This window comes from Athalia rosae, chromosome 3, assembly GCF_917208135.1.
Source record: "Athalia rosae chromosome 3, iyAthRosa1.1, whole genome shotgun sequence".
NCBI classification, from domain to species: Eukaryota; Metazoa; Arthropoda; class Insecta; order Hymenoptera; family Athaliidae; genus Athalia; species Athalia rosae.
Window position 1 is genome coordinate 9,814,264 of NC_064028.1, and position 15,076 is coordinate 9,829,339.

Genomic DNA, 15,076 nt, shown 5'->3' on the forward strand with positions numbered 1-15,076 from the left:
TCTTGCAAGAAGCAATTTGCTGCTGGACTCCAAAATGGTGGTAATTGCGGTCCTACGACGGGATGCAGACGAGGTTGTTGAATATGCATCTCGTACCAGATCTGATTTGGATAGGGACAACTCGTAGTAGTCCAATAACTCGGATAAGTTACCGGAAACCACATTTGATAAAGGGGCTCTGGTTTAACGATCGATTCTCCTGCATTGGTCTGAAGCGTTGGGTACGATTCGAAATAACCGGATACTATGGAGCAGTTTTTTATCCCGTACGACTCGAATTGCAATTGGAGATTAAAAACTCGGTTTTGATCGCTGCAAAGACCTCTGACTTTGAATAACTCCTGTTTAGGAAATTGCAAACGTCTTTTCCACTCTGAGTACTCGGCCCATTTTCCACCATTTCCGAATCCCGAATTTTCATTTGGCCCATAAAGAACCGGGCGAGAACCGACGCATCGGTCAAAAACTGGGGTTGAACATCTTGGAAAGAACTAAAAATTAAAAGAAAGATTTTCTCATCTCAGGATTGATAATTCAGAAATAAAAATTAACAACGTCATGTAATTTTGTAGCACTCACGCAATTCTCTTCTTTTTTCAACGTACACGCGTCTGCCAATATCGCAGGGGGTTCGCCCAGTAATGTATTATCCATTTTAGAAGGGATATTTGCAGACAAATCATGCATATCACTCAACACTGTGTTTTATTCGTTTTATTTTATAACATGAAAACTGATATTATATCGTCTTTACCTCCGCACGGCCGAGGCAGTTGTGGCAGTTGAAGAAATATTCGTCAGGATTTATTGCCGTTTGCAGTTCAATATATGTAAATTGTGTCAGGTCAACACTCTGATCGGTTCTCGAAACACAAAAATCAGGTAGATAATCCTTCCATTATCTTTTTAGCGGTGCAGGTGCGCAATAATAAATTTTCCGAGAAACTTATGCGTACCTTAATTTTCGTACCCGCATATTTCGCGGGATTCCCCTCTTCCCTTTCCCAGTGTTATAACTTGTTCGCAGGTAACTATGGGTCACTTGGGGTATAAAAATTATATGTAACCGAAAGGTTTTATCGGTGTTCTATCGTTTGAACGGGCATTTCAGTTCTAGCAATGGTCAAAATCGAATGCAATTTACAACAATGATTCAATAGGTTCATTAGAATGGGAAGCTTGGAAGATCATGAATCTATAATATAAAATATTAATGCGAATCGTTTTATGCCTCGTAGTGTAACTGAAAAATAGAAACCTGATAGCTATATCAAATTGGCTCACTGGCTCACTTCCTTCCTGCCAGCGATAAAAAATATATCGGATATACACGCTCTTGTTGCAGTAGTAAAGACAAGAGTGTTGGATAATTCGAAGCATGAAATTTATATTCAGCAAGTTTACAGGGATCAGTGAATTCTTTAGAAATAGGATCGTAGGATCGATACCGTTCTAATTTCATGACAGCAATTTCATTGTGTATTCTCATATTCTCGTCATAAAATTTATCGATGCAATTTCTTTCCGACAATTCTTCATCCGTGTACGACATTGTACGTCTGTAAAGCAGCCATGGTTTGTCTGTGGAGGAAGACGGCCATGGCTTCATAGGGAAATGAAGAGGATAATCGGTCTTGGACGTCGTGCGATAATCTGTACACCCATAATTATATGGATATAACTTGAAGCCAGACTTTCTCAATGTGTCCTTTCGCTGTTCGTCTCTTGAATGGAAGGAGTAAGATGATGTAAGGAACTGAAGTTCGTTGAAAGTTAATTAATAATTGCGTATTGGATGGCAAACGCACTCAGTGAGATTAAAGGAAAACATATTCATCGTACTGCGATGTGGGAATATAGAGATATAATCGTTCTTTAAATCTATCTCTTTCAGTCTTCTATGTGTCTCTGATATCCCAGTTTTTGGTTCATCAGGACCCAGTCTTTTGTACGACGATCTATGCAGACTGCCATTTGGCGGTTTAAAATCCGTATTTTCTCTCGGTTCCGCCAAAGCCAACGATTGCCTGCAAAATAAATTCTATATCTTTGTTCAAAGATTAATTTAATTGTATGAAAAATTAATTTAAAACTCACCAATTATATCGTAAAACTTTTGGATTGTGGGCTACTGATCTGGAGAGTTTAAACGGCTCGATTAAATCAGACTTTTGAATTTCATCCAATGGAAATACGGACTGTAATAAGACATTACAAATGTAACTACATATTTTACAAATAACATTGAATTATAATTCTGTCTCACGTTACTAATATTCTTCATGATCATAATTCACTGTATTAGCTATCCTGGGAAAACAACCAATGCATATTTATAACTATTTGCAAAGTGTATAATTTTTTCATCGGTAGATACGAATCGAAGTGTTTAATGAAATGATTTTATGTAGTTGAAATCATTACTGAAAACAAAAATAACGCTATATATATTTTGTTTTACATTCAAATTTTCCATGTCTGCTGTGATTTATTTGAAGATGGTTATGCAGGACAAACGATTAATCTTCCGCTAAAGAATATGACTAACAGAGCCAATAGTCTCGGTATAAGTCATGAAAATTCTCAGGTACGTCTCGTTTCTGAGAGCCGAGTGCAAGGAGTTCAAATCCCTGCATCGGTTAATGTGTTATCTCAATCACCTGCGACAATCAGAATCAGCTCAACAGATACTAAGCGGTATCATAATTCAAAGGATAAATTCGTCCACTTATTGTATGAAGACTTGATCCAAGCTTTTTTTACAAAGTAACTACAATCAACACAACTTTAAAAACTTATTCTGAGATGAAGACTAGATGCATAGGATCATTGGATACATGTGATTTCAGCTTGCAAGGAACTGAGAAATCGTGCTTAGATAATGGACATGTTAAAATTAAATTTCCCAACAATAACACTTACATTGGTCAAGTGAATTGCAAGCAGATGGACGGGGATGGTGAATATCGATGGGCATTCGGACAAACTTACAAGGTTTTGCTGAAACCTTGGTAATTGTTTCACTTTGAAAAACTTTGTGACAACAGTAATCTCGTAATTACTTTAGGGACAATTAGAACAAAATTCGATCCAAGGTAAAGGACGAATTGAATGGAATGACCATAGTTGGTACGAGGGTGAATTTTACAAAGGTCACCGCCATGGCAGTGGCAATCTCGTATCTCACGAATACAAGCGTTTTTATATCGGACAATGGTACATTGGCCGAAAGCATGGAAAAGGGTAAATCGATTCAACTAGAAGGAATAGGATAACAATTCGTGAACAAACTCATACCAATTGACCTCTCGATTATCACAGATACAGTCGTTACAACGAATTAGACAGTGATTTTTACGAAGGCGAATGGAATAATAATCAAAAACATGGTACTGGTTATCGTCATTGGGCAAATGGTACCCGATACATTGGTCAATGGAATGAAGACCAAAGACATGGACTTGGAACAATGATTTGGTCAAATGGAGATGTATATCGGGGAGAATGGGAAAATGGAATGATGAATGGGTCAGCTTAGATCTACAATAACATGGTCATAAAGATCACAAAAATTTGATTGTCTCATACTTCCAGCAGCTATGGAGAGTACATATGGAATGGATTTTTTAATAAATCTCTTTCCTGGCCACGAGAAAATTGCTATATGGGTGAATGGCTCGACGGAAAAAAACATGGACAGGGTATACCTTACGTATTCTCATTTACAATTCATATTCATCAACGCCAATATTTATATCGATATACTATATCCCAATTTTCTACTCTATCCTAGGAGTTTTAAAATTCAACTCTATTGGCGGTGCTAAATATTCTGGTAATTGGTACATGAATGAGAAACATGGCTATGGTATAATCATCGGTAAGTTCATTATTTCAGTTTTCTTGATGCAAACCTTACTTACGTAGCTGCGCTTTTTATTATTTAGGAAATAGTGGCGCTGTGACAAAGGCAGATCCTTTGTTTTTAAACAACGTCTTAACACCATTAAAAAGCGATGAAACTTATGTAGTAAAACTAGATTCAAAACCATCCAACGATGTTGAGCTGTCTAAATGGGAAAAAAATTATTCAGAGTAAGAAACATATGTAATTGAGACATGTTCATGCTCTGACCTGAGCATTATTTTTTTTACACAGCACTGCAGTTGACGAAACATCCAGGGTGGAGTACGAAGAGCCTCGGGAAACGACACTTCCGCGACCCATGCACTTAGTATCGTTATCCTATTATGTTCACAGATTATTTAATTCAGGACAAACGCAGAAATCTTCTGTTCACACCGTCATCCCAACTGGCAAATGCCATGTGTGTGCTAATGAGTCCGCATGCTCCTGTTTGCATAATCATCAGTCAGGTACGCTGGATCAAATTGAAACTGAAATTATGAATCATTTCCCTAAGATCTGATGATAAATAATGAACATCATCTAGTTGGGAAATCTACGGAAACGTTGGAGGTAAGCTCGGAAACTCGTTCTGGAGGAAGTCTCTCTGCTGGTACAAGCTCATCTGGTGAAAGGAAATGCGTGGAAAATTCAGGAAATGAAAGGGAACGGACGAAAGAAGATTACGAAAAACACTGGGTTTACAATTGTCTGTTAAGGCACATGCTCATATTACGAAAGATATATGAACAATATGCTAAATTATATTGCTACGAAAAGACGAAAAGTTACCGCCACTTTTCGATGGGTAAAATGGCACTTTGGCAGCTAATGCGAGACTGCGGGCTTCATAAAAAAGGCATCAGCTTGGTGCAATTCGAACGGATGATCGGTCAGTATACTTAGCGATATTCTGTGTTACAAGTCATATTTTTCAGATCGAATCCAATAACAATAATTCATACGTAGCATTTAACAAAGCGACCTTCATCGAAGCTCCTTATCACCCTTTCGAAAGAATCGAAATCTGGCAATTTATTCACATGCTACTAGAAGTTTCGTGGCATCTTTATACAAAATTGGGTGACATTGAAACGGAAGCTGTGCGTGGAAATCTAGCTGGTGGGTTGTATCGGCTGATTGTTAATGATATTATACCCAACGCTGGAAAGCATATTGGTAAGTTTCTCAAATTTCAAAGCTGCTTCAATTCCAGTAACTTCAGTAGCTCTATTTGTTAGGAAATATCTGGAGTACCTATCGAGATTTATTGCCGATTTATTCCGTCTATCAATTGTACTGCGATATCGGAGAACCGCATTCAGCAAAAACATTTCTTCAAGCAACTTGCATTGTGAAAGGTGATCAGTTGATGCCGAAATTCATAGAAATATATTCATTTATGAAGAGCTAAAATTATTTTCAGGTACCAGCGTTCCAGAGCCTCTATCTCGAGTAAAAGTAGACATCAAGATTCCGGTACACTTGGTAAATGGGATAAACGCTATTACTATCGGCGAAAAAGTTACTTACATTCCAGCACCTCAAACAACTGATTCTAGGAGCTTTACGACAGTATCTATAGATCATTTAGGTAAATCACACAGAATAGGATAAAGTCTCTGAATGAATTTACGACCCATTTGTTTCAGCATCTGAATTATTAGCTCTACGGCACATCGGAGCTCCACAGATGATATCTATAATGGCAAAAATATGTCCATCTATAATAGACCAGGAAAGCGGGACGATCATCAATATGAATTACGAGGTAAAATGGATTGAGAATATATCAAAGACCACTGATTGAGCATTATTGAATGTATGTTGCAGCTGACATTTCTCGAATTTTATGAAATAGTCCTGGAAGCTGCACAGGTGTTGATCTACACCCAGAAACTATAGGCCCAAAAAATGTCTGGGAAAGTGGATGCAGTGGCAAATGCTTAATCCGAAACACGTTTTCAGAATTTCTATTTTATGCGGTCTAAACGCCAGTGTCATTGAGAACTTCCAAGACCGTCTAAAAGTTGACCCAATTATAGTAGAAGGTATTGGAATTATTCTGACATAATCTGCAAACGTTGGAAGCTCTCTCTTTTTACATGAAATTTATTCACGTAAGTACATATGTTATTCCACAAAATGTATGTTCTCAAATATAATAGATATCCAGTATATAAGCGAATAATAAAGTACGTAAACTATAAGTACCATGCTATCGATCCAGAATATCAATTGTCAACATTGCTACAATAAAAATTTTGAACGAAAAAAAATATATTTACGATCAACAGACTAGAATGCATTTCTTCAAGTATAATACGCATTAATTTCGTGTGAATATAATTTGTGAATCCGATTTCGAAACAAATACCTAATAACATAACCCAATAAAAATATACATGAGTTTACCTATGTATATGGCACTGGTGATTAAAAGTATTTCCCCATCATACAAAATAGCATATTTAGCGAATATATATCTGTATTGTTATAACTTCGAAACGAACAAACTGTTAAGCAAAACCACATTCAGAATTATGGTTCAAAAGGTGTTTATCAGAATCAATATCACAAATCAGAGCAATCTCCTTCATTGTTAAGTACGAACATACAATGACTTTACCACACAAATTCACTAACTCTAAATCATTTTCTGTGCAACGAATTAATTTATGTAAAAATAAATCCAGTGCACCAAATGATAAGCTGGAACAATCTGTTGACATTTTTTTGACTTAGTGAAATCTCAACAACAATTTTCAACATTAAAATTTCTTACAAATATAATATCTAATAAACAGTAGATATTTTTTTTTTATAAAACTATTCAATTTCGAAATATCTAGTTATTAAGCTACGTAGTATATTGAGTATAAAGTTATTGACTAAAAGAGCATATTCCTCGTCATAGACATTAAAAGTACGCTTGCATCTTACATGCATTTTGATGTCTCTTTTTTTTTCACGGTGGTATAACATGTCGGTCCACTATACCCATTGTACATTCGTACGCAGGTACGTTCATCATAAAAATAATAATAACAATGATAGTACAATAATCTGAATATTCAAAAGTTGAAAAAAAAATGTTCAGAGAATAGACAAGTTGGTGAAAAAAGTGCCAGTTAAGTAAATCAATCTTCCAATTGCGCCTAATAATCACATCAGCTGATATGCAACAGATAATTTAGTTATGCAAAGCAAGGTTGTACCTATTTAGCACCCGGCGCAATGATGTTTTGACCAAATATTATTTTTATAGATAATCTGAAAGTCTGACCTGGTCGAGGATCTGGTATTTTGTTTCTTTCGATTGTTCATAAATTTTTTATAAACTCTACAAATGCATTTTATTTATAGCTTTTTCTCAATACTAAGAAGAGAATGTTCTTGACCGATTTATCAATAGCAACGGTATAGGAGAAGGTCAAGACTCATACATGAGGCGTTGATAATGTGGAAAAACTTCCCAGGTTGGCAAATGTAATCCGAATTCTAATGCCACGAGAACAGCAAACTCCGAAGTTATCAGCTCTTTGCGGTTTAAACGAAAGATACTTTCGGTCCTCTGTAACATATTTAGAAAATTCATCAACCATTTGCAATTACCAGGTTGTTTATTACTGCTGTTCAATTAATGTAATAACCTCGATGAGTGACTTCAGCACGTCACCTTTGACGTCGTTCAGTTTTGCTGCGAGCAATAAACATGCTCCAGCGCAAAGTTTTCTCGTTTGTTTTGTAACGACGTTTCGGAGGATTAGTTTTTCAAAGTAAACGTACGCTGTAGCCACTGTCAAAAGATCCATGCCATATTCAAGTTTGCATATCTTCCGCATCTCTCGTTTCAAACTGGAAATTGTAAGTGTAACATTTTTGAAGGGGAATTCTTAATACAATAAATAAACTAATTCAAAACTTCGTCTTGCCTTCTAAGTTTACTCAAAGTGAGTTGTATATGCGGAAACTTTTCTTTAAATTTGTCGTTGAGTTCCTTTTTGAGATCAGACGGCCTCACGTAATCGATAACAGACGTCTGCAAAAATGAAACACAAAGATCTTATCTTCTCTTTCGTTACGTTTGCTATTACACGAATCTACGTGCTACCTGATTTGTAACATTCATTGTGGGTATATCATTTACCATGTATGACGTAAATGTAAGTAGCGTGCGATGTTTTCCAGCAATCAATTCAGGATCATCTAGCAAGTTTGGATTATATTGCATTGGTGTATGATCCTCCCACTCGTATGCTGAAATTGAACATTAACACTAACAAAATTGAAATTATCCAATGCACATATTAAATGGGTCAACTTGAATATCGTGTATTACCTTTAACATCTGCATTATATGACAATGGTGGGGATCCAGGAATAACGTGAGGAGCTCGATGAGCAGCCGCATCATATGACAAGCACCTGAAGCAAAGTATTTCATCAAAGTACTCTTAAGTTACGTTTTATTAAGTTACGAATTAGTTTTGGCCCATCTTGAAATAACTCATCACCACAGCAGCAAATTAAATGACAATGAAAAAACCCAGATTATTTATTGGAAAATTATTTTTTTGTAATAAAACACATACTACATACATCCAAAGTGACGAATTACTCACCCAATCTAATTTGATATATATAGTGGCAGGTATCGGATACAGGAGATAAACTGGGAGGCAAGGATTGGAACGTTCATACGTTTACACAAATCAATGTCTTCTCAACCTAGTTTTGAAAATAAATAATAATTCCAACAATGAGATATCTATTATCTTTGAACCTAATTGTAATAATTCCCTAAAATAAATAGGGGAGATGGAAGGTAAGAAAAATATTCTCATGCAGTCTGGAATCTAAAGAAGTACTTTTTCAGAAGGGATCAGTACAATTTGCAAAAAAATATGAGTCTGAAACTGAAGAAACGTATGATGAAATGAATCATGTCTACTCGTAGATGAAAAAAGTAAGACAAGGATAATTGAAACATTAATTGTATGAGTTTCATGTGCTAATTCTTATAGATCGTGTTGTCACATTTATATTCTGATAATTGGTTAGTCGAAAATGAACAATAGGTAGATAATTTAACTTTCATATTAAAGTTCTTATCAATCATGATTAGTAGTTGAAATGTAAGAAAATTGTTCTACTGTAGGTGTTCCAACTACTCGTGATGCTTAGTATATTAAAGTTTTACCATTTATTATAGTCCATGTTCCAAGTTATAGTTTTTGTCCTGTAACAAGATTGATGACCGAATAGAACGTACGTGATATTTACAGTAGTAAGTCTGGTGATAATGTCTGAATCAATGATTATTTGATAGAGTTTGATATTCAATGAAAAGAATATTTGATTGATTGCTGAAGAGAACGTGAGAGATGTTTTGATATCGTCTGATTACATCCATATCAAGTTTTGTTCAAAAAAAAAAAATAAAAATAAAAATAAACTAAGAAAAACTATACAAAGCTGGATTATTCGTTATCAAAATATCATTGTCAAGCAGCACAGGCTCAAACTTCAAACAAATGCAAAATAACAGCTTCTAAACATATTTATGTATATTATGTCTTTTCTTTAAATCCTACCTTGCTGCTACGATATGCTTAGCTGGAATTGCATGCATCATGTCCATAGCTTCGTTATCATTTCCATATCCCTTTCGATCCTTTGAAAATTGTCTCGATGGTACCAGAAGTTGTCCGTATGATATCTCCTGATGAAACAGACATTATAATGTTAAAATCTATTATTTACATTATCTGTATAACAATTGAACAAGAGTGTGCTTATTTGATTCGAGTGTAGTTTATGATTACCTGGCCATCTTTACCACGTTCTATACCCAGTAAACCAAAAGGATCCAAATTATCATTGATGGCAGACAGTGGTCGCGGTCCAGAAGTGTTCCTTCTACGTCCAGTATCTTTACGAAGTTCGGACCTACATTGAATGATTATAATCTCAGTCACGCTAATTGAATTAAAGTAAAACTTGAGAATTATTCTCATTGATTCATGTTAATGAAAAGAAGTCATTAAGCTCTTCTCACCACCCAGAGCGTGGTCCTTTATTATAAGGAAGAGAAGAGAATACGAGGAACGGAACTCTCTTGGCAGATACCAGAACCAGCCTATCGTTGCCAAATTTGTGACCAATGAATGGACGTTGCATCATACGTAACTCTTTGGTCACCTCAGGGATAATGTTGGTATTTGAACAGTTTGATAATATATTGTTAAGTGCTTTTGATTTTGGTCTAGATGATTGTGACTTTGAACGGAGAGAGCCAATGCTTTCATTGCTGCTGTTATGATGGTGCTTGATATCTTCCGAGAGCGTCGAAGTCTGATGAATAATTCTTTTCTTATGTTGCAAGGATCCAACTCGCCTTTCAGGCAGTGAATATTCACTGCCTGCTGTCCCAGTCCTGCATAATGATTCATGAATTAGGGATTCATAAAACAAGTCATCTCTTTTAAATCACTTTCCAAATACAAGCGTTCATTTCATCATTTATGCAGATATTCACATGCAGACCAATTATCAAACAACTTTGAGGCAAAAACACATTTTGTTGAAGTTTGCCCACTCTTTGTACGATTAGTTCAATTATGAAATCAATCCAATATTATTCTCAATAAATGCTAGATATAATCAGTTATTCATGAATGGACCAGTTGGAATAAAATTGAAGAAAGGTCGTCTAATAATACAATTTCCCTGCACAGAAACGCATGCTGGCATTGAGCCATTTTACCATATCTCAGGTCTAGGACAATCTATAAAAAATTTGTAGCCTAATCATAGAATTGATGTGATTAATAACATTGAAAAGAGGATCAAATGAATGTAATGATTCCTCTTTTAGATCAGCTGCAGGAAGATGAAGTTTGGTCGATTTATTTTAGCAAAATGCCTCAAAACCAAAGATATTTAATAATCCACATTGAATAAATCTAGTTGAGTGGTCGGGATAACTTATCATTTTTTCATGATTGATCATTGTAATAAGATATATAGAGCCCAACTGGACTCGATAGTAACAATAAGCACAAATATCAGCGCTAACTATTTACCACCTATTATTGATAAGAGATTGACTCCAGACTTACTAAGCTGGAAACGTTAATTACACAATGCCATTTACTTTTCACTTTATCATATGTTGTATGCATTCTGATAACACTGGTTTATTACATAATATATATTCATCTGGCTACAAACATAACAATAAATTTCAAGTGATTGCCAAGAATAAAAATGCATAGTCTTTATTACAGACGCAGTGCATTGGACTTGATTAAATCTGCCAAAGAATGCAAAATGTATCACATAATTTTCATTGAACTTGCTACATACAATATTTTGATTATTATGCATCTCCTGTGATTTTCAAGTATACATAACACCGAAGGATTGAAAAAAATAATTCTCACCGATCTCTGAAAGGACCATGAGTACCAGGTGGCATATGTTGGAGGTTTGACCGCTCCTGATCGACAAAGACTGCAGTAGCTGTAGCTACGACTTTTGCTGGAGTTAAAGGACCCTCAGAATCTGAGCTGAATGAATGTTGCTCAAGTACTTTACGGACTGGAGGAGAAGATGAGACTGGTTTTACACATTTAGGAACGACTGAAGGCTCTATAACCAAGCCGTCAGTACCCTCATCCAATGATGGTTCGGCGTCAGCACGCACCACAGCATCTCCATTCACATGACGAGTGTCACTCAAGGTTCTGCGATGGAAGACGGCATTTCGAGCAAGAATAGCGAGCTTTGTATCCCTGTGACTTCCATCGAGGGATATATTAGAAAGAAACGTTAAAGCAGCGAGCCTTCGACGGGAGTGATTTTTTTTTAAGGCTGTTGCCATCCCATACAGACTGAACAATTACTCAAGAATTTCAAAATTAGGAAACTCAGGTATTTGTAATGCAATTTGTGCTAAATTCTCTTACAACTCTTAAACGGTGGGAGAGAGTGTCGTGTACTTGGAGTTTGAACTTGAAAAGTAAAGATCAAAATTGGTTGTTATAACGCACACATTTAGTCCTCATATTTATTGAAGTATCAGCGCCAGAAGCGTCGAAATTCAAGTACGTAAAACCTCGCATTTTTATTAAATTTCTTCACGCAACGACGAACCGATAACTTGTGTATTGTCCCTATTAACCTATGCACCGATACTTGTCGTCCTATTCTAACGAACTGAAACTGATTACCACAAACCAAGTAGAAAAGGAGCCACTAAGCGCTATGAAGCTGTCAACGAATTCAGACTTACATCAAAGTCAGGGTAAACGTTTGTAGTATCAGTTCAAGCAACTGAGCTACATTAAGTTACCAAAATACCCCATACACGAATTCTCTAAAATTTTGAATGCGGCATGGATAATGTCATTTGTTGCATTGAGTTTGGAAAAAACATGAATGACAAAATTGAACGGTTAAGCATTAAGAGAATAAAGGCTGTTACAAATATACATAATATTTACTAAGCCAGGAAGACAATACAGCAGCGTTCAGAATATAAAATAGACTGCTAGCTCGAAGATGAGTCAACAATATACTCATTAAAATGCCCCAATACAAAATTTTCTCTTCAATAAATTCACAATCTTACAACGAAATAATAAAACAGGTAAATATTCTCATTTGCTAATCTGTGACAACACGTAATATGTAATAAAAATTGAATTTCTATTATCGAAAATCTAAGGTGCTACCTGCACCTCAGGCTGCACGAGGTGTAGGTCTGGTAGCTAGATTCATGACTAGGGAATCTGAATGCTGGGTATTCGTTTGATAATGTTTGAAAATCCAATGCTACAAACTTGTAAGTGGACTATGTTCTTTTTGCTGTTGCCACACTGTATTTACGATCTTTTAAGTTAATCACAACCACTGTGATGTTATCCAATGATCCTCTGCAACGTCATACCAAAACAAATAGTAAAATTTAGCTACACAGATGCAGCGCATGGCAAAAAAGTCAGTGTTTTTGTTTATGAACGAAATTATGATATACCTGTAATAACTCTGTAGCGTAATACTTTTGGCACCATAGTAAGGCTCATTAATGTGTTCCTTAATAAATGCAACAGCTTCCTCGTTACTAAATGTATCCCAGAGCCCGTCTGATGCCAGAATGAGAAACATTGGATTGTGATAGGTTAAATCAAATGATAAAATATCAGGATCAGCAATCACAAGCTTTTTATCCTTCAGAGGATAATCTCCAAGGGCCCTGGACGTTGCTAAGATACCTGCAACTCTCCAGACGCCATTAAATGCAATGAAACCTCCTGCTTCCTTGATCCTCTTACTTTCTCTTTGCTGTGAATATGTAGTGCTATTAATTTCACTGTAAAATGAAAGAAAATCGCGGTCCTATTGATTTTCCAATCTGGAATTATTTTTCATTTCTCACTTGTTGTGGCTTGTGATCAAACGATAGGGGTATGGCATTTCCCTTGCCATCACACATCACTCCGCGGGAATCCCCAACATTGGCCACGATAAGTTTACTATCTTCCAGCAACGCTATCAGGGCTGTAGTGCCTGAAATCGAATTTGGTAGTTTCTGCATTGTAATGATATAAAATTTTTTTTTTTTTTTATGGAACGATAAGGGGATTATAGTGAAACTTGGAAGCTTGTCATTCCAAAATAATCACCAGCAATATCCATATTCTTCTTTGCACCATCTATCAGAAGCCTATCCACTGCAAGAACTTCATCCGTCAATAGTCTAGCATAGTTTATATTATCACCATCAATATATGCAGCAGCGTTGATTTTTGGAGATGGGTTTGCATCCATTCGACTGGGTCTCACCTAATAATGGAATGAAATCGGTTAACATAAGCATCCAATAACATTGCAGTTTCATGTCAAGATTCTGTCAAGATCTCGCAATTCATCATGATTCCAATAACTTTCCTCTCTGGTAATTGGGCGCGTAAGACTGTCCAATTTACTAAGCAATTCAGGATCAGTAATACCAGCATAGTTCTTGATAGATTCATCAGTTAGTGAGGTGCTCATGGTCTTGCGAAAGGACTTGCGGCGCTCTCTGGCATTAGAGCTGTCACCTTTTTTAAATGTATCATCATTTTTCGATTCAGCTTTGACTGTAGGCTCTATCTTTTCTGTTTCGAATTCCGTAGGCGTTCCAGCAATTATATTCTTCAACTCAATAATCTTGTCATTAATATTAGGTATTAATTTGTCCCTGGCATAATCAGCAGCAAACTAGAAAGCAGAAGCATTGAGTTGAGATGCTACTACTAAACCTCAGATACTCATGTACGTGACTTACTTCTCCACCATGCCCATCAAAAATTGCAAACAACGAGACTCCGGTGCCATTGATGTTATCGTTAACTACAAAACGATCTTCCATCCTCGCTCTTCGCCCTTGTACAGCATATGCAGATATGTAACCTTCTGTTAATTCCCAACTGAGCTTTTCTCCATTGTTTACAGAACTGCTTACCAAAAACTGAAACTTGCAATTTACCTTAGATAAATAAAAACCTAGGATCTCATAGAAGTTTTCAAGACTTCTTGATTCAAGTCAATGAGTTAATGACAGTTCTTTTATACCGTGGAAGTTGACCAGCCAAAAGAGTACTGAATTTTATCCAACAGTGTTCTACTCCATAAATCAACGGTCTGAAGTGAGAAGAGAACGAGAACAAGAGCTAATCCGCAGACTAATATCTCAGGTTTAAGGATGTAGAGACGCATGATTCTCCAAAGGTATCCAATTGGTGTATTAGTGCCAGTGTTGAACCCTGTAGGAATGCCTACAGCAAATTTAGATATGAGTTTCATATGCGATGCATAAGTTTGATACAACACTTTGTCTTCCAATTCATCCTCCATACTAAGCTGCCAACTACCCTGGACTCAAATTGTCCTTTTTGTACCACAGAAGTTCCCCTTGGTCTTATTTGGGGTTATTACAACTAGTTTTACTGATATTGTTATAATTTCTCATCCCAGACCAGCTAGCTATTTCTCAATACACCACGTCACACTCAACAGAGATACTGGAATTAAATTTGCAAATCCCGGGCAATTATTTTTAAACGTACAGACGTGACTCTCTTCTCTGCTATTATATGCTCAAAAACGTACATACGAACT

At 36.2% G+C, this 15,076-nt stretch overlaps 4 protein-coding genes across 6 annotated transcripts; 1 reads left to right on the forward strand and 3 right to left on the reverse strand.

Annotated features, from left to right (window-relative positions):
• Positions 1-747: 747 nt before the first annotated feature.
• Positions 748-2,284, reverse strand: LOC105692196. The gene is made up of 4 exons (XM_048651941.1): positions 2,267-2,284; positions 2,098-2,198; positions 1,783-2,027; positions 748-1,653 (listed from the first exon to the last, which is right to left on the reverse strand). The coding sequence occupies exons 1-4, from the start codon at positions 2,282-2,284 to the stop codon at positions 1,289-1,291; spliced, it is 729 nt and encodes a 242-aa protein (XP_048507898.1). The 3' UTR covers positions 748-1,288.
• Positions 2,285-2,539: 255 nt separating this feature from the next.
• On the forward strand, positions 2,540-6,190 carry LOC112694821 (radial spoke head 10 homolog B-like). The gene is made up of 14 exons (XM_048651942.1): positions 2,540-2,697; positions 2,742-2,994; positions 3,068-3,243; positions 3,322-3,528; positions 3,598-3,701; positions 3,794-3,880; positions 3,948-4,095; positions 4,160-4,377; positions 4,455-4,799; positions 4,877-5,086; positions 5,149-5,268; positions 5,334-5,501; positions 5,560-5,678; positions 5,741-6,190. Exons 1-14 carry the CDS (start codon positions 2,540-2,542, stop codon positions 5,810-5,812), a joined length of 2,385 nt encoding a protein of 794 aa, XP_048507899.1. The 3' UTR covers positions 5,813-6,190.
• On the reverse strand, positions 6,002-12,247 carry LOC105692233 (CDK5 and ABL1 enzyme substrate 2). 2 transcript variants are annotated; one of them, XM_012411303.3, is made up of 10 exons: positions 11,356-12,247; positions 9,969-10,346; positions 9,736-9,859; positions 9,505-9,632; positions 9,111-9,149; positions 8,250-8,335; positions 8,058-8,167; positions 7,843-7,949; positions 7,561-7,765; positions 6,002-7,481 (listed from the first exon to the last, which is right to left on the reverse strand). In XM_012411303.3, exons 1-10 carry the CDS (start codon positions 11,793-11,795, stop codon positions 7,341-7,343), a joined length of 1,758 nt encoding a protein of 585 aa, XP_012266726.2. In that variant the 5' UTR covers positions 11,796-12,247; the 3' UTR covers positions 6,002-7,340. The 2 variants fall into 2 exon arrangements, with proteins under 2 accessions (XP_012266726.2, XP_012266727.2); XM_012411304.3 differs by lacking the exon at positions 9,111-9,149.
• A 145-nt stretch (positions 12,248-12,392) lies between these two features.
• On the reverse strand, positions 12,393-15,065 carry LOC105692232 (protein phosphatase 1L-like). Of its 2 annotated transcripts, none has more exons than XM_012411299.3 (7): positions 14,531-15,065; positions 14,244-14,432; positions 13,865-14,176; positions 13,600-13,759; positions 13,353-13,483; positions 12,951-13,258; positions 12,393-12,849 (listed from the first exon to the last, which is right to left on the reverse strand). In XM_012411299.3, the coding sequence occupies exons 1-7, from the start codon at positions 14,810-14,812 to the stop codon at positions 12,768-12,770; spliced, it is 1,464 nt and encodes a 487-aa protein (XP_012266722.2). In that variant the 5' UTR covers positions 14,813-15,065; the 3' UTR covers positions 12,393-12,767. The 2 variants fall into 2 exon arrangements, with proteins under 2 accessions (XP_012266722.2, XP_012266723.2); XM_012411300.3 differs by having other exon boundaries at positions 14,244-14,426; positions 14,531-15,064.
• Between the last annotated feature and the right edge of the window lie 11 nt (positions 15,066-15,076).

What these genes read in the sequence shown, in the direction of transcription:
- LOC105692196 (XM_048651941.1), bottom strand. An exon ending in AAAGTTTTACGATATAATTG is followed by an intron (nt 2,028 to 2,097) that starts GTGAGTTTTAAA and finishes TTTATTTTGCAG; the next exon opens with GCAATCGTTGGCTTTGGCGG. An exon ending in TTGCCATCCAATACGCAATT is followed by an intron (nt 1,654 to 1,782) that starts ATTAATTAACTT and finishes ATGGGTGTACAG; the next exon opens with ATTATCGCACGACGTCCAAG.
- LOC112694821 (XM_048651942.1), top strand. Translation starts at nt 2,540, where the DNA reads ATGACTAACAGAGCCAATAGTCTCGGTATAAGTCATGAAAATTCTCAG. An exon ending in CGGAAAAAAACATGGACAGG is followed by an intron (nt 3,702 to 3,793) that starts GTATACCTTACG and finishes ACTCTATCCTAG; the next exon opens with GAGTTTTAAAATTCAACTCT. An exon ending in AGCAACTTGCATTGTGAAAG is followed by an intron (nt 5,269 to 5,333) that starts GTGATCAGTTGA and finishes AATTATTTTCAG; the next exon opens with GTACCAGCGTTCCAGAGCCT.
- LOC105692233 (XM_012411303.3), bottom strand. Translation starts at nt 11,795, where the DNA reads ATGGCAACAGCCTTAAAAAAAAATCACTCCCGTCGAAGGCTCGCTGCT. An exon ending in AACGTGGTAAAGATGGCCAG is followed by an intron (nt 9,633 to 9,735) that starts GTAATCATAAAC and finishes CTGTTTCATCAG; the next exon opens with GAGATATCATACGGACAACT. An exon ending in AACATGGACTATAATAAATG is followed by an intron (nt 8,336 to 9,110) that starts GTAAAACTTTAA and finishes ACTTTGCTTCAG; the next exon opens with GTGCTTGTCATATGATGCGG.
- LOC105692232 (XM_012411299.3), bottom strand. Translation starts at nt 14,812, where the DNA reads ATGGAGGATGAATTGGAAGACAAAGTGTTGTATCAAACTTATGCATCG. An exon ending in TTGGCTGGTCAACTTCCACG is followed by an intron (nt 14,433 to 14,530) that starts GTATAAAAGAAC and finishes GTAAATTGCAAG; the next exon opens with TTTCAGTTTTTGGTAAGCAG. An exon ending in GAAGAATATGGATATTGCTG is followed by an intron (nt 13,484 to 13,599) that starts GTGATTATTTTG and finishes ATTCGATTTCAG; the next exon opens with GCACTACAGCCCTGATAGCG.